General features: G+C 41.3%; 2 protein-coding genes across 7 annotated transcripts in view; one reads left to right on the plus strand and one right to left on the minus strand.

The window, feature by feature from the left end:
* The window catches only part of kif22 (kinesin family member 22), a 52,034-nt gene that overhangs the window by 27,786 nt on the left and 1,633 nt on the right, over window positions 1-22,615 (minus strand). The window contains exons 1-6 of one of the 2 annotated variants that reach the window (XM_029713669.1): window positions 18,576-18,765; window positions 18,184-18,379; window positions 17,819-17,946; window positions 17,099-17,253; window positions 16,543-16,752; window positions 5,179-5,575 (exon numbers count right to left, since the gene is read on the minus strand). In XM_029713669.1, the coding sequence (XP_029569529.1) occupies window positions 5,179-5,575; window positions 16,543-16,752; window positions 17,099-17,253; window positions 17,819-17,946; window positions 18,184-18,377 (1,084 nt within the window). In that variant the 5' untranslated portion in view covers window positions 18,378-18,379; window positions 18,576-18,765. Of the gene's footprint in view, window positions 1-5,178; window positions 5,576-16,542; window positions 16,753-17,098; window positions 17,254-17,818; window positions 17,947-18,183; window positions 18,380-18,575; window positions 18,766-22,615 lie in introns of those variants that run through there. The other variant, XM_029713678.1, reaches the window with a different exon arrangement.
* The window catches only part of pagr1 (PAXIP1 associated glutamate-rich protein 1), a 36,434-nt gene continuing 32,793 nt past the window's right edge, over window positions 18,975-22,615 (plus strand). The window contains exons 1-2 of one of the 5 annotated variants that reach the window (XM_029713740.1): window positions 18,975-19,332; window positions 21,871-22,057. In XM_029713740.1, the coding sequence (XP_029569600.1) occupies window positions 21,892-22,057 (166 nt within the window). In that variant the 5' untranslated portion in view covers window positions 18,975-19,332; window positions 21,871-21,891. The remainder of the gene's footprint in view (window positions 19,333-21,870; window positions 22,058-22,615) is intronic. The other 4 variants (XM_029713733.1, XM_029713749.1, XM_029713759.1 and 1 more) reach the window with 4 other exon arrangements.

Here is a 22,615-nt window from a genome sequence, read left to right on the forward strand (position 1 = left end):
TCAATCACCACATTCTTATTGGCAGACTCGACAGCCTTGGTTTCTCAAATGAATGCCTCGCCTGGTTTACCAACTACTTCTCTGATAGAGTTCAGTGTGTCAAATCGGAGGGCCTGTTGTCCGGACCTCTGGCAGTCTCTATGGGTGTGCCACAGGGTTCAATTCTCGGGCCGACTCTTCTCTGTATACATCAATGATGTTGCTCTTTCTGCTGGTGATACTCTGATCCACCTTTACGCAGACGACACCATTCTGTATACTTCTGGCCCCTCTTTGGACACTGTTACCTAACCTCCAGACGAGCTTCAATGCCATACAACTCTCCTTCCGTGGCCTCCAACTGCTCTTAAACGCAAGTAAAACTAAATGCATGCTATTCAATCGATCACTGCCCGCACCTGCTCGCCCGTCCAGCATCACTACTCTGGACGGCTCTGACTTAGGTATTTGTAGTTGTCCACTTATTCTAGGTGTCTGGTTAGACTAAACTCTCCTTCCAGACTCACATTAAGCATCTCCAAGCCAAAATTAAATCTAGAATCGGCTTCCTATATGGCAACAAAGCATCCTTCACTCGCCAAAAATACCCTCGTAAAACTGACCATACTACCGATCCTCGACTTCGGTGATGTCATCTATAAAATAGCCTCAAACACTCTACTCAACAAATTGGATGCAGTCTATCACAGTGCCATCCGTTGTGTTACCGAAGCCCCATACACTACCCACCATCACGACCTGTACGCTCTCGTTGGTTGGCCCTCGCTTCATACTCGTCGCCAAACCCACTGACTACAAGTTATCTACAACTCCCTGCTAGGTAAAGCCCCGCCTTATCTCAGCTCACTGGTCACCATAGCAGCACCCACTCGTAGCACGCGCTCCATCAGGTATATCTCACTGGTCACCCCCAAAGCCAATTCCTCCTTTGGTCATCTTTCCTTCCAGTTCTCTGCTGCCAATGACTGGAACGAACTGCAAAAATCTCCGAAGCTGGAGACTCATATCTCCCTCACTAGCTTTAAGCACCAGCTGTCAGAGCAGCTCACAGATCACTGCACCTGTACATAGCCCATCTACCTACCTCATCCCCATACTGTATTTATTATCTTGCTCCTTTGCACCCCCAGTATCCCTACTTGCACATTCATCTTCATCTACCATTCCAGTGTTTAATTGCTATATTGTAATTACTTCACCACCATTGCCTATTTATTGCCTTAACTCACCTCATTTGCACTTTCTTTTGTTCTACTGTATTATTGACTATGTTTTGTTTATTCCATGTGTAACTCTGTGTTGTTGTATGTGTCGAATTGCTATGCTTTATCTTGGCCAGGTCGCAGTTGCAAATGAGAACTTGTTCTAAACTAGCCTACCTGGTTAAAAAAGGTGAACAAATACATTTTAAAAAAAGGGGTTCACTATTTTTTCCCAACCTACACTGTGAATGTTTAAATTATGTATTCAAAATACGCAAGAAAAATCCAACAACTTGTGTGTTATTAGTTTAAGCAGACTGTGTTTGTCTGTTGTGAAAGATTAGATCACATTGTTTGACCAATTTATGCAGAAATCCAGGTAATTCCAAAGGGTTCACATACTTTTTCTTGCAACTGTATGTATTATGCTTAGATATGAAATATTGTCTACACGAGAAACTTGACATTACAATATTCATATGTACAGTTAGTCGGAAGTACACATACACCTTAGCCAAATACATTTAAACTCAGTTATTCAAAATTCCTGACATTTAATCCTAGTAAAAATTCCCTGTTTTAGGTCAGTTAGGATCACCACTTTATTTTAAGAATGTGAAATGTCAGAATAATAGTAGAGAGAATGATTTATATCAGCTTTTATTTCTTTCATCACATTCCCAGTGGGTCAGAAGTTTACAGACACTCAGTCAGTATTTGGTAGCATTGCCTTTAAATTGTTGAACTTGGGTCAAACGTTTCAGGTAGCCTTCCACACGCTTCCCACAATAAGTTGGGTGAATTTTGGCCCATTCCTCCTGACAGAGCTGGTGTAACTGAGTCAGGTTTGTAGGCCTCCTTGCTCGCACACGCTTTTTCAGTTCTGCCCACAGATTTTCAATGGGATTTAGGTCAGGGCTTTGTGATGGCCACTCGAATACCTTGACTTTGTTGTCCTTAAGCCATTTTGCCACAACTTTGGAAGTTTGCTTGGGGTCAATGTCCATTTGGAAGACCCATTTGCGACCAAGCTTTAACTTCCTGACTGATGTCTTGGGATGTTGCTTCAATATATCCACAATTTTCCTACCTCATGATGCCATCTATTTTGTGAAGTGCACCAGTCCCTCCTGCAGCAAAGCACCCCCACAACATGATGCTGCCACCCCCGTGTTTCACGGTTGGGATGGTGTTATTTGGCTTACAAGCATCCCCCTTTTTCCTCCAAACATAACGATGGTCATTATGGCCAAACAGTTCTATTTTTGTTTCATCAGACGAGAGGACATTTCTCCAAAAAGTATAATCTTTGTCCCCATGTGCAGTTGCAAACCGTAGTCTGGCTTTTTTAATGGCAGTTTAGGAGCAGTGGCTTCTTCCTTGCTGAGCGGCCTTTCAGGTTATGTCGATATAGGACTCGTTTTACTGTGGATATTGACACCTTTGCACCCGTTTCCTCCAGCATCTTCACAAGGTCCTTTGCTGTTGTTCTGGGATTGATTTGCACTTTCGCACCAAAGTACGTTTATCTCTAGGAGACTGAACACATCGCCTTCCTGAGCGGTAGGATGGCTGTGTGGTCCCGTGGTGTTTATAGTTGCGTACTATTGTTTGTACAGATGAACGTGGTACCTTCAGGCATTTAGAAATTGCTCTCAAGGATTAACCAGACTTGTGGAGGTCTACAATTGTTTTTCTGAGGTCTTGGCTGATTTCTTTTAATTTTCCCATGATGTCAAGCAAAGAGGCACTGACTTTGAAGGTAGGCCTTGAAATACATCCATAGGTACACCTCCAATTCACTCAAATTATGTCAATTAGCCTATCAGAAGCTTCTAAAGCCATGACATCATTTTCTGGAATTGTCCAAGCTGTTTAAAGGCAGTCAACTTATGTAAACATCTGACCCACTGGAATTGTGATACAGTGAATTATATGTGAAATAATCTGTCTGTAAACAATTGTTGTGTCATGCACAAAGTAGATGTCCTAACTGACTTGCCAAAACTATAGTTTGTTAACAAGAAATTTGTGGAGTGATTGAAAAACGAGTTTTAATGACTCCAACCTAAGTGTATGTAAACTTCCGACTTCAACTGTAGGTCTAGCTTACAATTGTCAATGGAAAGGGTGACACATTATTCAACCGTTAAACTGCGCTTCGGATTGGATCGCATAGAGCAAAATACTTGAAATAGCTTATCTAATTTACTACTGTGATGTGGGTTCAATTAAATGAGAGATGGGACGAATGGTAGCCTATATTAACTTGTTGTAGGCCTATAGACTACTTCGAAGTAGCCTATGAAACCAGCATAGTCAGAAAAGATGAGGAATTTATTCTGCAATGATCATGGAAATGTCTACTCCTAATTATTTTGGAATGCAAAGACAAGAAAAAAAGTTTCACTCTTCACACTAACAGCAAATGTTTGCATCTTATTATAGTTAGCTAGGCTACCTAAGAGTCATGTATTCCCCATTTGCACAAGGCTACTACTTTTGCCTTGCGATGTAATACTTCAACCACTAGAAACTGTGAATACACATTATCTAAAGTTTGCGGGAGGATAAGCACATTCTCACGTCGAGTTCGGTTTTTATAAAATGTAAACTTTCTCAAAAGTTCCCAGGTTAAGAAATCTTGGTAAGAGGGTTCCCTCCCAGCCTATTCCCTGTTTCTGGGAATCAACCAACCGGGATTTCTGAAGAACCTTAACTTTGGGATAGTTACCGTAATACATTACAGCTTACTAGTGTTGCACGGTACTCTGTAAATTCTGTATTTTTTCAAAAATAAATAATGGTCCTGTACTAGGGTCTGTTACGTTCAGTTCTTCTTTCAAATGTGTCTCACGTGATCAGGGGTCATCAAGTCTAAATGAGCGTAGCCCCTTTAAAGCATGAAGAGCAAAGTGCCTGCTCCATTTACTCAATCATTGCTAGAGCTGTCTAGGCTGCATTGTTAGCTCCCCAGTCACGCTGCACAGAAGTTAACACACTTGAATAATGCCCCACGGCATGTAGAAATGTTTAAACTGTTCATTACTGTAGGCAAAACAATGTCCATAGAACCTAGAATACTTTTATGATGCAAGATGATACCGCTAGGCTACAATTAAAACTGGAAGCTAACTTTCCTTGCTAGCTTACAGCTGAATTCACTTCTCTAGTACTTTTTTGTGATAATATGCATACCATAACACAAAATATGTTGATGTCAAAGCTGATTGTGATCAAACGTTATTAACTCGTCTCCCTCGTCACCAAAAAAAAATCTAAATCACTTCGTATTCTACCTAGACTTCCGTCTGGCTTCTACTAGATTCCATAAGCACAGTCAGATTCGACAGCCACATTCTTCCTCGTAAACGAGTCATTACTTTCTTAAAAAAGAGACTGCACACACTTGTATAAAAGAGAATGCTTCTATGTAAATGTTGTTGATCAGTACAATAATATGTTCTAATAGTTGCCAATATAAGAAGTCCTAAATGGAAGGGATTGTTAGTAATCTGTAGCTAAAACAAGCTCAACTCAATGCACGCACACACTCCATTTGAATAATATGCATTCACCTGTATCGTGAATAGACCGAGGCTACATCTTGATTTACTCCGTTCATCAGTAGATTTACCATTCAAATAAATTATTACCATTAAGTTGTTTGGAAGTTAGATTGGCAAAAACTATGTCAAATTGATTGTATGATTGTATAATGGAGTCATTAATACATGGCTGTCTTAAAAAAAAAATTATAATAAATAAATAAAAATGTTTCATTTGTGATTAATACAATTTTATGTCAAACAATAAGAACCACCAGGAAAAAGGGGTGAGTCATTTTGGCTCCACAGGGTTCATGTCAAGACTCTAATCCATCAAAATCTATAATTGTGCTGTGCCATATTACTTGCTGCCTGCAATGAACGGGCCCATAATATAAATACCTCTGAATTTCATCCCCCTTTCTCACCTTGTACAGACGGCACGGTCACCGTCTCCCGTACGAAGGGCTTGTTGACGATCTGCTTGGACTTGGCGGCAAAGTTAAGTGCTGTGAAGGTTTCAAAGTAGTATGTGTACTCGGGCGCGATGTTGGTGATCATGACCGAGTGGGACGAGCCGCCCAGCGAGTCCTGCAGAAGCCTCGTCAGCTTGCTGTCACGGTAGGGCACACGCCCGCCGCCGCCCGCGTTGAGTGAGTCCACCACCTTGCTGAGGGTGAAGAGGGAGAGGTTGATGGCGCCGCTCTCCTTTAGGCGGATGCCTTTGTTGCCTGTACGCCGGTTGTCCTCCGAGCCGGCCAGGTCCACGAGGTAGAGCTTGCCTGTCTGCTGCCGGTGCGGGGGGTTGCGCTGTGTCCGCACCACCTGGGGAGAGGCAGAAGGAATTATTAACTTTATTTATTCAGGGAAGCCCAATTGAGACCAGCTGTCTCATTTTCAATAGTGCCCCGAGGACATAAAAGAAAATATAAAACTTCAAGATACAATACGAAGTACACTAGAACATCAATCACAGCAATCACAAACAAGTTATCAAAAGTCAATCAAAACAATTCCACACCTCATGAACTCATTTGTCAGAGTTTTAAACTGAGGAAATCCAAACACAATGCATTTTATAAGCGATTCCAAAATGTGGCGTGTTGAAACTAAAAGCGGATTTACCTAGGTCGGTGGAGACCTGAGGAACCTCAAGAGTTACCAAACCCGTTCACAGGGTTGCTTATGTCATGTTTTTATACTTTAAGAACTAAGTAAGGTAACTGGGAAGCTTGTATAGTATAGTTTGGCAAACAAAAAAAGGTTGTAATGAAGTGATCTACGGGTCTTTAATGAGAACAAGCCAACTATCTGGCAACAGCTCTGGAAGGCATTTCTGCAGTCAGCATGCCAATGGCACACTCCTTCAAAACTTGAGACATCTGTGGCATTGTGTCGTGTGACAAAACTGCACATTTTAGAGTGGCCTATTATGGTCTCCAGCACAAGGTGCACCTGTGTAATGGTCATGCTGTTTAATCAGCCTCTTGATATGCCACACCCGTCAGGTGGATGGGCCATCTTGGCAAAGGAGAAATTCTCACTAACAGGGATGCAAGCAAACTCGTGCACAACATTTGAAAGAAATAAGCTTTTTGTGCACATGGAACATTTCTGTGATCTGTTATTTCAGTGCATTTAACCTGAGACCAACACTTTACTTGTGAGTTCATTATTTTGTTCAGTGTAGTTACTCCACAACACTAACCAAATTGACAGAGTGAAAAGAAAGAAGCCTGTACAGAATCAAAAATATTCCAAAACGTACATCCTGTTTGCAATAAGGCACTAAAGTAAAACTTCAAATAATGTGTCAAAGAAATTAACTTTATGTCATGAATATGAAGCGTTATGTTTGGGGCAAATCCAACACATCACTAAGTACCACTCTTCATATTTTCAAGAATGATGATGGCTGCATCATGTTATAGGTATGCTTGTCATCAGCAAGGACTAGGGAGTTTTTTTTTTAGGATAGAAAGAAACGGAATATAGCTAAGCACAGGCAAAATCCTAGAGAAAAACCTGGTTCAGTCTGCTTTCCAACAGACACTTGGAGACAAACGCCTTTCAGCAGGACAATATCCTAAAACACAAGGCCAAATACGCACTGGAATGGCTTACCAAGATGGCATTGAATGTTCCTGAGTAGCATAGTTACAGTTTTGACTTAAAATTGGCAAGACTTGAAAATTGCTGTCTAGCAATGATCACCAACCAACTTGACAGCGCTTGAAGAATGTTTAAAAGAAAATGATTGTATAATACAGGTGTGCAAAGCTCTTAGAGGGTTAACCAGAAAGACTCACAGCTGTAGTCGCAACCAAATGTGATTCTAACACTCAGGGGTTTGACAACTTATACAATGCTCAAAAAAATAAAGGGAACACTAAAATAACACATCCTAGATCTGAATGAATGAAATAATCTTATTAAATACTTTTTTCTTTACATAGTTGAATGTGCTGACAACAAAATCACACAAAAATAAATCAATGTAAATCCAATTTATCAACCCATGGAGGTCTGGATTTGGAGTCACACTCAAAATTAAAGTGGAAAACCACACTACAGGCTGATCCAACTTTGATGTAATGTCCTTAAAACAAGTCAAAATGAGGCTCAGTAGTGTGTGTGGCCTCCACGTGCCTGTATGACCTCCCTACAACGCCTGGGCATGCTCCTGATGAGGTGGCGGATGGTCTTCTGAGGGATCTCCTCCCAGACCTGGACTAAAGCATCCGCCAACTCCTGGACAGTCTGTGGTGCAATGTGGCGTTGGTAGATGGAGCGAGACATGATGTCCCAGATGTGCTCAATTGGATTCAGGTCTGGGGAACGGGTGGGCCAGTCCATAGCATCAATGCCTTCCTCTTGCAGGAACTGCTGACACACTCCAGCCACATGAGGTCTAGCATTGTCTTGCATTAGGAGGAACCCAGGGCCAACCGCACCAGCATATGGTCTCACAAGGGGTCTGAGGATCTCATCTCGGTACCTAATGGCAGTCATGCTACCTCTGGCGAGCACATGGAGGGCTGTGCGGCCCTCCAAAGAAATGCCACCCCACACCATGACTGACCCACCGCCAAACCGGTCATGCTGGAGGATGTTGCAGGCAGCAGAACGTTCTCCACGGCGTCTCCAGACTCTGTCACGTGCTCAGTGTGAACCTGCTTTCATCTGTGAAGAGCACAGGGCGCCAGTGGCGAATTTGCCAATCTTGGTGTTCTCTGGCAAATGCCAAACGTCCTGAACGGTGTTGGGCTGTAAGCACAACCCCCACCTGTGGACATCGGGCCCTCATACCACCCTCATGGAGTCTGTTTCTGACCGTTTGAGCAGACACATGCACATTTGTGGCCTGCTAGAGGTCATTTTGCAGGGCTCTGGCAGTGCTCCTCCTGCTCCTCCTTGCACAAAGGCCGATGTAGCTGTACTGCTGCCGTTTTGTTGCCCTCCTACGGCCTCCTCCACATCTCCTGATGTACTGGCCTGTCTCCTGGTAGCGCCTCCATGCTCTGGACACTACGCTGACAGACACAGCAAACCTTCTTGCCACAGCTCGCATTGATGTGCCATCCTGGATGAGCTGCACTACCTGAGCCACTTGTGTGGGTTGTAGACTCCGTCTCATGCTACCACTAGAGTGAAAGCACCGCCAGCATTCAAAAGTGGCCAAAACATCAGCCAGGAAGCATAGGAACTGAGAAGTGGTCTGTGGTCCCCACCTGCAGAACCACTCCTTTATTGGGGGCATCTTGCTAATTGCCTATAATTTCCACCTGTTGTCTATTCCATTTGCACAACAGCATGTGAAATTTATTGTCAATCAGTGTTGCTTCCTAAGTGGACAGTTTGATTTCACAGAAGTGTGATTGACTTGGAGTTACATTGTGTTGTTTAAGTGTTCCCTTTATTTTTTTGAGCAGTGTATAATCAAGATAGTGTTTTCTTTTTCATAGATTAAAAAAAATGTTTTAACAATTGTTACACATTTTTCTTCCACTTTGACATGAGTAGTTTGTGTAGAGCATTGACAAAAAAAATAGCAAATTAAATCCCACTTTCTAACAAAATGTGGAAAAAGTCAAGGGGTGTGAATACTTTCTGAAGGCACTGTATATTTAGTCTTGTCTGCATCAAGGACAAGTTTTAAACCAACTTTTTCTAAGGTAACAAAGTCAGATCACAGCTCTAATATAGCCTGGTCAACAGTTTGGGCAATAGCATAGATAAGTGACATCTGAATACAAATGAGTATTATAAACAGACCAATATTATTCATATAAATAGTGAAGAGAACACGTTCCAATACCGATCCCAGCGTTACACCTTTTGTAATATATATGAAACTAGACTTTGGTTTACACCATCAGAAATCACACAGTGTGTCCTATCTGACAGATAGGCTTCAGTTTGAGAACTGATCTAGGCCTCAGTTTGAGAACTGATCTAGGCCTCAGTTTGAGAACTGATCTAGGCCTATTTCAGTCAGCCTTTGAATGAGAATGTAATGGTCAAGAGTGTCAATTACCTTGGAAATGTCTATAAATAAGGCAGCATAATGGTTTTTATGCTCTAAGCAATTTAACAGATCTAGAATAAGCGTAGCAGCTGAAACGGTGCCATGACCAGGTCTAAAACCAGACTGGTGCACAATTAGAATAGGATGAGAGAAAAAAAAGTAAAAAATTATTCGCTGAGAGTTGGGCAGGGATTCTAAAAAGGCAAGATAAATACGGTTCAATTTTTCTAAGTCAGAAGGATCTCCTATGTGTAGGGGGAGGACATGTTCCGCTTTCCAGATCTTAGGAACACCAGAAACAACTGTTAAGTTAAAAATATAGGTTAACGATTCTGCAATAAGTGGGGGAGAGAGCTGCATGGCACTTAGTACATCATATATATAACGGTTGAAATAAAAATAGTGAATATGGGAGTTCATCATTCATTATTTACCGTCACTTTCGAGGTGAATAAAAGGACTCCCTCTACTGGAATTAGAATTTCCAGAAACTATTCTTTCAAATAGATGGCCTCTTTTTTCTTTTTTTTATACAAAAGCATGCTTATCTGCTACCTCACCCCGACATTATACATTGGGTTAGGGACAGGTAGGGCCTGTTTTTGCATCAATAACTAGGGTTACGGGCATGGCTCAGGTATCACTAACATTTTGAAGCTGAGCCATTTGCTTGATTTGCTGCGTAGTACAGTGATATCTGACTAAGATCATAACATGGTGTCAGAAGTGCTTTAACCTCGCCAAATATAAAACAGGAGAGATTATTTCTCAGAAAATAATGTTCCTTGAGTTTTGTCAGAGTTTAGAGTGACGAAAGGAGCCAACTCCTCTCTAATGTCTCGTCATTGAGCAGAGCAGCCCAAGCGGAGCTATGGATACTCACAGAAACAGAGCCGCCATGAGCAGAGCGTGACTGACAGAGAGGAACAGCTAATGGATTTAATAACAAAGTTATTTCGGGCAGTGCCTTAAATTTGGCAGAAGCAATTGGGCCTGGGTAGGTAGGTCCTGAACATTGCAGGCATGGGTAGGGCTTAAAATGAATGTCCATGCAGGACTCTGATTTGCAACAATGTTAGAGAAGTGAAACAATTTAGGGCCTGATCCGAGTCAGAGATCGATGACAATGCCCCAGTCACACAACCCCAGATGAGACATGAAATTATGCGCATTAAAATCCCTAAAATGTCTTTGTAATAATACATGGATGGTATTTAGGTAGCTTAGCATCTCTTATGCAAGCAATGGGACACTGGTCACTGAGCTCATTAGCAAAAATTCTATGGATGCATCGGTCCTCGATTCTTCAGCCAGAAAATCTATTTAAACATCACCATTAACAGATTCACCATTTTTTGTTGTTGTTGCTTATATTGCCTTCCTTCCACCCTCCTAAAAATAAGCTACATTTTTTGACAACAGTTGCGTCCTCTCCTTCAGTGTCGAATTAAGCATGCAACTGTGTTGACAGTCATTGATCTACAAGTAATTTCACATACCGAACAACTCCAGGGAATATCAGTAGCCTGCCTAGTCAAACCGCGCACTGTGCCCGACGCGAAGTAGGCAGCCTGTTCCTGATCTTGCACGTCTGGGTGGCACCGTTAACATCAGGCTTTATTAGCTGAGTGACAACCTACAGTACCAGTCAAAAGTTTGGACTCATTCAAGGGTTTTTGTTTATTTTTTACATTGTAGAATAATAGTGAAGACATCAAAATTATGAAATAACAGATGGAATCCTGTAGTAACCAAAAAAAGTGTAACAGATCAAAATATATGATATATTTGAGATTCTTCAAAGTAGCCACCCTTTGCATAAATTTCAAATAATCTGTTTTAACTTTGTCATTATGAGGTATTGTGTGTAGATTTATGAGGGGAAAAAAACTATGTAACGAATTTTAGAATAAGGCTGTAACGTAACGAAATGTGGAAAAAGTCAAGCGGTCTGAATACTTTCCGAATGCACTGTGTATCTCGATTTTTTGTGTTTCTTTCGAGAAAAAAAGAAAGACAACACCTATTTAAATGATTTCTTCATTAAAATGAAGAAATAAACAATGCCACTTGTCTTTCTGTATCAATTAAGCCTATATGTGCAAAATAAACAAATGAACACCATCACTTGCCAGGCTGTCATTGAACATAAGATTTTTAAATATGAAAACATGCCTCATGTATCCCTGAAAATGTGCAAAATAAAACAAATACTACATTTCTGTCAAACAAAATTATATTTTACTTTGCTCCTATAGGTTTCTGGAGAGGAACTCGAGCCTGTCTACCGACTCTGGCTTGAGGCATGCCCTACGGCATGTTACAATGTTCCCACCTGTGCTGAAGACCCTATCTGAAGGGGCACTTTTAGCAGGAATGCATATGTACTTCTTTACAAGATCGCTCAGTCTTGTGAAGTAGGCCTTATGAAGCCTCCACCACTCAAGCGAGTCAGTGTCTGGGTCTGTGTCAGGGGACATCAATTAGCTTGAAAGATCAGTTTTGATGGTGTCATCCTCTGACTGGGAGGCAGACGTTACGGTCTTCTTGAAGATGCTTGCAAGTATTTTCTTGCTCTTCTTAGCCACAGGTTCAGCTTCTGGGCGCACATGCACAGCTGTGCCAGGCTGAGGTGTGCTCTTCTCAGCTAGCAGAGACTGGAGCTCCAAAACAGCTCTTCGTTTGATGCCCTCAACCTTGTCGTCTGCTATGCATTTTCTCCTGGACCAGGGATCCGGTTCTGCTTCTACACCTGCATTGCTTGCTGTTTGGGGTTTTAGGCTGGGTTTCTGTACAGCACTTTGTGACATCAGCTGATGCAAGAAGGGATTTATAAATACATTTGATTGATTGAAGCCATATCCAGGTGATCATCTGTGGCAGGGTCATCATACTTGTCATTTAGATACTCCAGTGTGGCGCTCTTGATTTGCTTTGTGAGACCGTTCTCACCCTCCTCTGGCTGCAGGTGTTGAACAGATGCAACACAGGCTTACCAGACAGCACATCAGTGAATTCTTGTAGTGGGTTTATGGCTTTGTTCACTGACTCCAAAACGTTGATATCCTGCCAGCTGGGCACCAGGTGCCTGCTTTTCTTCTCTGAGCCCATGACCCGTGCTATGGCCTTCTCCTGCTCCAGGACTCATTCAACCGTCTTCTGTCTTGAACCCCACCTGGTTAGGACTCTGATGAGTTGGTAGATTGAGCTCAGCCTGTACCAAAACCATGTCTCTGCTATTTTTGAAGCTGAAGGAGAAGCTGATAACAACCTTTTTGCATACCCCGGTGGCACGGTCAATCCGAGGGTCTTTCACACCATTCTCTGTAAAAAAAAATAAGAATGTAAAAACTAGTAAAAGAAACAAAAATAATATTTACAATGGCAACATTTTTAGTAATGTAACAAATACAGCATTCCCACACATCGTGATGTAACAGTTTTTGATAAACCTTATTTCTATCCGTATTTCTATTTAACAAAGAAAACGTATTGGCAAACACTTTCACCCTGTATAATACTACTACATTGTTTAAGAATGTTTAACCATTGTAGCTGTTTGCATAGGCCTACATGTTTACATATTTAATTGTTTTGATTGAAAACATTTCAAATCAATTACATTTAGTCCATATTGTTGTTATTCTTTAAACATGCCTGTGGTTAATTTGCTATTGGATTGGTAGAACTACAACCAGCTACAAAGGTAAATTATTATTATTATTTACAGCTGGTCTGAAGATTCATTTTTTGAATGCATTTTCATTATCCAATGTCACACTTACCGATAGCGAGGTGAAGCCCGTGTCCAAAGCACTGCAGACGGGTCCACTTGTTCAAGCGCAATGCTTTTATCATGCATGTCTTCGCTCAGCTTCCATGCCAGTGTGTCTTCGAGACCCTGGGCTATTATTTCACCCGTATGGTCATCTGGGAAGTATGATGTCTAGAGGCATACATTTAGCAATGTCTATTCTTCATCTATATAATGGACTGTCAAGCTTAGATATGGCTCCAACGTTCTGCTCGACAATAGATCGGTTGTGGTGGAAAACTACGACACATTACACCACTGCGAAAGAGTCACAGAGAAGCTGGCTAAAGTACTTAAGTAAAAATGATTTAAAGTACTACTTAAGTAGTATGTGTACTTTACTATTTATATTTTTTTGACAACTTTTACTTCACTACATTCCTAAAGAAAACACATTTTCCCTGACAACCAAAAGCAGGACAGGAAAATGGTCCAATTCACGCACTTATCAAGAAAACATTCTGGTCATCCCTACTTACTAAACACACGTGCTTCATTTGTAAATTACTTTTACTCAAGTATGATAAATTGGGTACTTTATCCCCACCACTGCTCTTTCGCAGATAGCAATGTATAACCGTGGCAATGCTTCTTCCGCAAAATATTTGCAGCTTGGTAGCTGATATTTGGGGTCAATTATGTTTAGCAGCTTTTTGAAGCCAGGCTTTTCCACTGTATAGATGGGGACCATATATTTTGCTATGTGATAAGTCACCGCATCTGTTATCTCCTTCCACCTCAAACTTTTCTTGTCATATGGAATGACATTTGAAAATTATGCGGCTATGGTATATTGTCTTTTACCAGACGTTTTGGGAGTGGGACAACTGGAAGCATCAGCATCGTGTAGTTTCACGTATTCCTCCCATTCCACTGAGTGTTTCTGTCTCAGGTGCTGGAAGAGGTTAGTTGTGCTGCCACACCTGGTGGCAATTGTCTTGAGACACTTTGCACAGGACATTGATTTGCTGAACATCTGACCTCAAACCCAAACCACTTCCATATGACAGAACAAACATTGCGACCCTTGGGAATGATTTCATTCTCACGAGAGGCTGAGCTGGCTATCTCATTGTCCATTTTGATAGAATGTCTGCCGCTACACTTCATGGGCATGGTTACAACTTGGGAAAGGCTGTCGAGGATTGCTATTTGTGGACAACTTTTTAGCATGTGCTGTGACGCCGTTGGTTCATGGTTCGGTTCACTATGGGCTGACAGAGGGCGAGATGCCGCATTTGCCAACGTTATAATGTAACCCCTCGTAAAAACAACCAAACCTCAATTCTTGTGATACAGCCATTTGACATATCGCACAAAAACAAATTTGAATTAATCAAATTAAATCGATATATCGCCCAGCCCTAGTTTCATGTGACAGAGGAAAATATTAGTTCGAAATTAAGTCAGAAGGGGGAGATGCATCAACAAGCATGGGTTATTAATATGAACTATGATCTATATGAATTATAAACATACGTTTCAAAATGCTGAGCACCTCCGCTCAGATTCAAAGTGGTTGATGTGTTGTGAGCAAAAGGCACTCTCCTTCACCCTCCGGTTTTGTGACCATTTGATCTGAACAAACTGTGTCTCGAGTATACCGACAGAATCAAGCCTTTAGACGTTCATGTTAATTATCCTTCATTATATTTGTCAAATATATTTATGTAATTAAAAGTCTCATTAAAGTTTGACTACATTTTCTGGCGCCTTCATGTCAGCATCGTTTTGTACATGAGACTGTAGCCAATATGCACATAAGACTACATGGAAAAAATGTATTTGAATATTATTCCAATGTTTGTCTCTCTGATCCAATTCTGATTGGAGTAATCGTTTGATTGGTGATTGTTGTTCGATATTTCTGTTACTTGTTCTGGACAAGATGAGACAGGCGTTAAGGCTAAGCCCTGATGCGCTCTTGAAAACGGTGAATTACTGGAATAAAATTAAGCTACCGGAGGCAACTCGCATCTGGCTATAGGCTACCTGCTGAACAGGGCTAACAATAGATTTGATTTTGATTCTTCAGGTTCACCGTGAGCAATAGTTTTGGTAGTTTTGCCTCAGGCTAAACAATCAGCGTATATGGTCATCTTGAGAAATGGAGGGTAAAACTGATCATTTCATAACTGAGCACATCATTCACTTTGCGAAGCAAAACCAAGAGAAAAGAAGCTCACTAAAAACGTCCGAACGGTCAAAACCATTTGATTTTGAGATGAGGTGAAATTCAAAGTTGTGCTATATATACACAGTATTCATTGGCTATGTCATAGCTAATTTGTAAACAAATATTGATTCATTACTAGCCCAAACACTTAATCTGCAAAAATGACAAGTTAATTACTGGGTGATGGTGATTTCAGAACGGACACACATACACACAAAAAAACATGCTACATTGCTGCCACCCCATGATGATAGTGGGGTGGTAGATGCCTAGTATCCCTTATGGCTCAGATCAGGTGCCTACATCGTACATACACCATAGACACACACACACACACGTCAGCTCAGACAGATCCAGCGCAGAGGCCAGCTCATGAGCTCCATCAGCAGCAGAATTTAATTTAGAATGGAAAATGAATGCGTTTACGCAACAAATGTTAGTGCATTGATTCATACTCTAATCAAACCGAATCGTTTCAAACTAAAACGCATCGTTCCTGTATCGGAGCCCATGTATTTAGATATGTATTGAATGGTCTTTAAAGGGAAAGATTTGTATCCCTAAAATATTCCATTGGCAGTAAACTTATGTGGGGCATTTGTTAGAATAATATCTAAAATAGTTCATTTTTCAGGGTGTTTAAAGTTGGGACAAGTTGTTTTAGTTATCAGCCGAGTTATCTTTGTACTGAGCTAAATCTCTCTCAGCCAATCTGACACTGGCATCAACCAATCCAGATTAAAAATCATCCAAAATGAATCATTCAGATTTAACATAGTCAGACAGTAATTCAGACAATTTGCTTAAAGCACAAGGAGAAGCGATAAATTCCCACTAGTGTCAGTTGGACATTATTACCAAGGCCCACATTTAGAATTAAACATTCTAATTGAGGAAGAAAAGAAGAATGCGAGAACGATAAAGGTATGGTGGGGAAGGAGCAAGGGAGAAAAGTGGAGAAGGATAAAGGTATGGAGAGCGGAGGGAAAGAGGAAGGGAGAGGGTTGGGAATCATTTCGTGCTCCATCTATGGCTCTGCTAGAGATATCTAAATCTGTGTTCAGACTGCTAAATATGAGTTGCCTTATTCACTAGCCACACGGACTGTCCTATTAAAGACAGAGGTCTTTACCTCCCCGAGATTGTCCCAACAGGCATAGCAGCAGCAACCAGAGGTTTGCTTTATGTAAATCTATCTATGTCATGTCATGCATCTAATACTAAGTAATTCATGGGAAATATATAAACCTATGGGAGTCAGAGTGTGTAGAAACCTTGATGAGTAGAATGGCGTGGCTGCGGCTGGAGCGCTGGTTGAGCTTGGTGGAGGCCGTTGTGCGGTTGAGGCTGGCAGGGATGAAGTGAGAGTGGAAGTTGGAGAAGGAGGAGAGGGGTGTGTGGGTCAGGCCCGGGATGAGGATGTTCCTGTCCTTGTCCTCTCGGATGGGCAGATCCTGAGCACTGGGGGACAACAGGTCCAGCACCTGGAACAGGGAAGGAGGCAGGGACAGACCATGAGATGTAAAAAACACTGCCAAAAAAAGTCTCAATATAATAAAACCAAATCATTGAGTCAACATTCGTTTCACTTTCTATTCTTTGTGTCCACCTCATTCTCAAAAATGCATTGGAGGAGAGGATCTAAGGTCCCTCCCTTCTGACTTTCTCCCCTGATGTGTTTTGAGGAGGCGAGGAATGACAAATTGATTAAGGACATATTGGCAAACACATGAAAGCACTCACAATGCGTCGCAATAAATACCAGCAACAATTATAACCAAACAAAACAGCTAAGCATATTTCATAAAACATCAGACCACCCAGTCCTACCTTTTCGTTGTATATTTCCAGGTAGGACATGCCGATGCTGTAGTCCCAGCCTTCGTGCTCCCTCTCCTTGGCTTTCACCAGGTTGAAGACACCTCGGACCGCCCGTGGGATCACCCCTGGCTGTTCCTGACTGCCCAGCATAGTGTGGGTCTTCCCTGGGTGAGGAGATAGAGGAGCAGGCGGTTGGTGCTGACTGGTGGATAATGGAGTTTTCTAGCACGCTTCCCGATATACAACATTGCTGCTAACCACTCGTTTAGCCATTACTGATAATGCAAATTAGAGCAGTGGTTTTCAAGCCGTGATCCGCGGCCGGTACCGAATGCATTTATTTATTTTTTTACATATATTTTTCCCATTTGTAATAAGATGCCTTCAATATGTTACGTTCACTGCTAAAACAGACTCAAAATTTGGCCAGATTTTTATTTTTGCAACTTATGACTGATTTGGTGGTCCCTGTAAATGCAAAGGTTGGGAACCGCTGCATTAGAGTATACTCAAAGCTGCACATACACACAGTGCTGATAAGCAGCTCTAGAAACAATGATATAAATATGATGGAAGAGCAAAAAAAATGCAGTGGAAGGCCATATAGGACCAATCTTATGAGAGTGAAAGTATTGATGCTTAACCTGAAATCAGTCCGTGGCAATAACTCATTGACAGTACCTTGTATCGCCCTCAAAGGAAAACATAAAGGACAGCCCTTTGACATACCAGCTCCAGTTGGGCCATAGGCAAAGACGCTGGCGTTCTGTCCTTTCAGTAGGTGGGGTAGAATGGGCTTCACTGAGGAGAGGAACACCTCCTGTTGAGTTGTCTCCTCACCGTGGAAGACGTCAAACCTGAAACCCACCACAGAATTTTAAGGGACAGTCTGTTGCCTGTGGTATTTTGTCCCCCCCCCCCCCCACACACACACACACACACACACACACACACACACACACACAGAAGCAAGTGATCCATCTGGTCCCCAAACACACCTATGTTCAACCACATTTGGATTTTTATCAAGTATCAAAATAAACTGGCATGTGATGACTAAAGGTTGATATTGTTTCAGGCAAAAAGGCACTGACTGGTATTGCAGAGTCTCTGTGGCGTTCCTCCAGTTGATTATCTCCAGGGTCTCCGTATCCAGTCTTCTTACGCAGGCCCCTTCGCCCTTCTGGTCCTGCATGCGCATGTAGGGCCGTAGGCGCACCGCAACCCGAACCCTGGCTGTCTGTTTGGTTCCTTTCGCAACGTCCTCAGCCACGCGCTGGGCCGCCATGTCTACGAAACAATAAATTACATTTACTTAGCTAGAAACGGATAATGAGAGCCTAATAAACACGGGTTAGCCAGCTAACGTTAGCTAGCAAGCAAGCTTGAAACACATAGCCAGCGGTCTGCCACCCTCTTTGTTGTTAGATGTCGTTAGCCAGTTCAGTTGTCGAGAATCTAAAGCGAATAAAACACTCAACCTTACCGATAGTTTTCTCCTGTTCTCTATAAAATGTGGTTTGTATAAAAAAAGTGCAAGATGTTTGCTAGAGTAAATGATGCCAGAATTTGTTGATAAAAAAAAAGACTTAAACGATCGTAAAATGGCCTTCCGCCCAATATTTTCAAACGATAAGGCACAGGGGCCGTCACCAAACTGAGCCAATCGACACTCTTGGTCGTATGACCTATGACGTATACTTCCTCCACCACTTCCTCGTCCCAATAATTAAATTGTCAAAATCACGTAAATGTTGCAATTTCCAAGTAAGCAATATAATATGCATTTGGTCGATTTGAATATTGTTACTTGAAATCATGAAGCTTGGAAATTGAGAATTATTTTTGGGTGCATGGATTCCTTGCGCCCCGCCCCCACTGTCTGTGTCTCGTTTCTCCAGAAAATGGCGCTGTGTTTACGTCTGTGTGTCTCCCATCTGCTTCGTTTTGAATGTTTAGACTTTTGAGGCATTTATCAATTACTAACTGGTAGGATCATTTGCGTTGTCTACCCGATCTATCTGCGAAAACAAACTGACAATTGGATTAAGGTAGCAAACGCAATATCTTGCAATAGTTTCTTACAGTGACAATTGCAATGTATGTTCCTGCTCACTAACATATAGTTAGCTGACTAAACTCCACTCCATGGTGAAGGAAGTTTATGATGAACTCCACCAACGGAGTGAAGCAGAGACCAGGCTTTGTGGAATTCAAGTCCGACTACAATCGATTCGTCCAAGGTCAATACTTTAAACGTTTATTTCTGAAACGCTTAATTTACATATATTTCTCCTCAGTGTAGTTGCATGGTTTTGTTTGTTTGCAGAAATCCATACTTTTTCAATAACTTGTTTGCTCATTACTGTTGATCTAAAATGGCAACTCATCGCATGTGCCAGTTGAATCTCAACAAGGAAACCAGTCTGTGGTTGTATTTGATTAACGTTTATTGAAAAAGTATGGATTTCAGCAAACAAAGAAAGGCAGGCAACTACAGAGGACACACATAAGTACGAGGTACATGTTTCGTAATTCAATTATTTTGAAGTATTGACCTTAGGCAAATCGATTGTAGTCGGACTTGAATTCCACAAAGCCTGGTCTCTGCTCCACTCCTTTGGTGGAGTTCATCATAACTCCACTCCATGGTGAAGAAGTTTTAGTCAGCTAGCATACAGTTAACTTAGCTAGCTGACTTCAATAACATGTCATGTGTAGCTAGGCTAATAGTAGGCAAAACAAACATATTTTCACGATTTCACTATCATCCAAATCTATCAATCATATCATGTTTTTTGGCTCATTCAGTCGTTTTTACCTGATTTTAAGTAGAATTCTGTCCAAATGAATAATCAATATGTTGAAATACATTGATATGTTGAAGACCAAGACAAAAAAAATACTCTCTATACACATGTCAGATGTGTGTTCAGCTTACTTGTATTTTGCTAAATTAGTACATTTAAAAAAGATCACTCAATAATATTTGCCAAGCGGTCACTCCAGACTGAAATTGATGAGCTTGTTTTACTGTAATTAATAGTGTGCACGCAAATTAATCAACCAGATCAATATTGTATTGAAATCAATGGAACTTACCCGTGGCAACATGTCCCGTTTAAACTCTTCTAAGAGACAAACCGCAAACTTCGGTATACTACATATACCGGTCGATAAGTATTCAACCTTTTTGTTATGGTAAGCCTAAATATGTTCAGGAGTAAAAATGTGCTCAACAAGTTGTAATAAGTTGCATGGACTCACTCTGTGTGCAATAGTGTTTAACATTATTTTTTTAATGGCTACCTCATGTCAGTACCCCACACATACAAGTATTTGTAAGGTCCCTCAGTTGAGCAGTGAATTTGAAAAATAGATTCGACCACAAAGACCAGGAAGGTTTTCCAATGCCTCGCAAAGAAGGGCACCTATTGGTAGATGAGTGTAAAAAGATAAAAAGCTGAATATCCCTTTGAGCATGGTGAAGTTATTAATTACACTTTGGATTGGTGTATCAAAACAACCAGTCATTACAAAGATACAGGCGTCCTTCCTAACTAAGTTGCCAAAGAGAAAGGAAACCACTCAGGGATTTCACCATGAGGCCAACGGTGACTTTAAATTGTAATGACTGGGTGTTTTGATACACCAATCCAAAGTGTAATTAATAACTTCACCATGCTCAAAGGGATATTCAGCTTTTTTATTTACATTTTTTTTTTACAGAGTTTAATGACTGTGATAGGAGAACTGAGAATGGATCAACAGCATTGTAGTTACTCCACAATACTAACCTAAATTATATTGTGAAAAGAAGGAAGCTTGTATAGAATAAAAATATTCAAAAACATGCATCCTGTTTGCAACAAGTAATCATAGCAAGTAATACTATAAAAAAATGTGGCAAAACAATGAACTTTTTTGTCCTGAATACAAAGTGTTATGTTTGGGGCAAATACAACACATTACTGAGTACTGCTCTCCATATTTTCATGCATAGTGGAGGCTGCATCATGTTATTGGTATGCTTGTAATCATTATGGATGTTCAGGATAAAAAAGAAATGTAATGGAGCTAACCACAGGCAAAATCCTAGAGGAAAACCTGGTTCAGTCTGCTTTCCACCAGACACTGGGAGATTCCATTTTTCTTCTTCTTCAGCAGAACAATAACCTTAAACACAAGGCCAAATCTAAGCTGGAGTTTCTTACCAATAAGACAGTGAATGTTCCTGAGTGGCCGAGTTAGAGTTTTTATTTAAATTTACTTGAAAATCTATGGCAACCTGAAAATGGTTGTCTAGCAATGATCAACAATCAATTTGATCGAGCTTGAAGAATTTTGAAAAATATAAATGGGCAAATGTTGCACAATCCAGGTGTGGAGACTTACCCAGAAAGACTCACAGCTGTAATCGCTGCCAAAGATGCCTTTTTTGTTGTTGAAATAAGTCAAGGGGTATGAATACCATCTGAAGGCACTGTATTTCTTATTACCTTAGCCATGGAGACAGTTTAAAAGTATTCATAAACAGAATTTAACCAGGGAATGTAGACTAGAGCTTCCATAGGGACTGTGGAGCAGGCTGAACGTTCAGCGTCCATGTAATAGCCAGGCTATTTTTCTGACCCGAAATTTCTCCATAAGCTGTGTTGAAGACACTTTCTCAACATAGATCATGTCTTTTTTATATGCATATCTTCTGTCCAAGGAGTGGGTTTGTAGCAAACATTACTGTTACTGGTGCTAACATGTAACTCAACTCAAACTCTCTCTAGCATAGTAGCAACATCAAGATAATGCAGGCTGCAGAGGCTACTGCAGACTCCTCACTGAGAGAGGGAATAGAGGTGCTCGGAGTGGGGGACAATGAGAAAACCACTGGTAGGGAAGAGGAAGGTGACGAAGACGGGACAGATGTGGCAGCTGCAAAAGCAGAGGAGACCAAATCAGAGGATGCAAAAGGTAGGCCCCTCTGGGGTAATGCTAACTACACATTCACAACTTTATGGGAAGAAAGAAGCCTCTACCTAGCTAGCTGCTTTAAGTCCTAAGTGTCCTCAATGGGCTCTATTTTCAGCTAGCGTTAAGCCAGCGCAATTGTGAAACGCACGCTTGTTTGCAATTTCGACCTGTTAAAGCCTGTGTTCTTCTATAATTTACCTGTCTTATATGAGCTCGCTTGCTCTGAGGTGGGAGGGATGTCAATATCTGAGGTGTGTCCTTAAAAAGGTGTGCCAAAGTGTAATTTTCAGTATGCGCTGGTGTGGATATTTAAGACTAACCGAAAGCTGGTCTTAGCACTAACAAGGTTCGTTATGACAGGATTTTGACAACGAAAGTCCATCCTATCCAGCCGTGGTGCACAGTGCCCATACGCACATGGAACAAGAGAGATGTGCTTTTTGTGGCCGTAAACCTCGTATTTAGAAACATATTTTTTCATAGCCTCCCCTCCTCTCAATGAAGGCAGTTTATTTATTTTGTCATGCCCAATGCATTCGCCAGGTAGTCAAGATTATC

The sequence above is a fragment of the Salmo trutta genome, chromosome 2 (assembly GCF_901001165.1).
Source record: "Salmo trutta chromosome 2, fSalTru1.1, whole genome shotgun sequence".
In the NCBI taxonomy this organism is placed as follows: Eukaryota; Metazoa; Chordata; class Actinopteri; order Salmoniformes; family Salmonidae; genus Salmo; species Salmo trutta.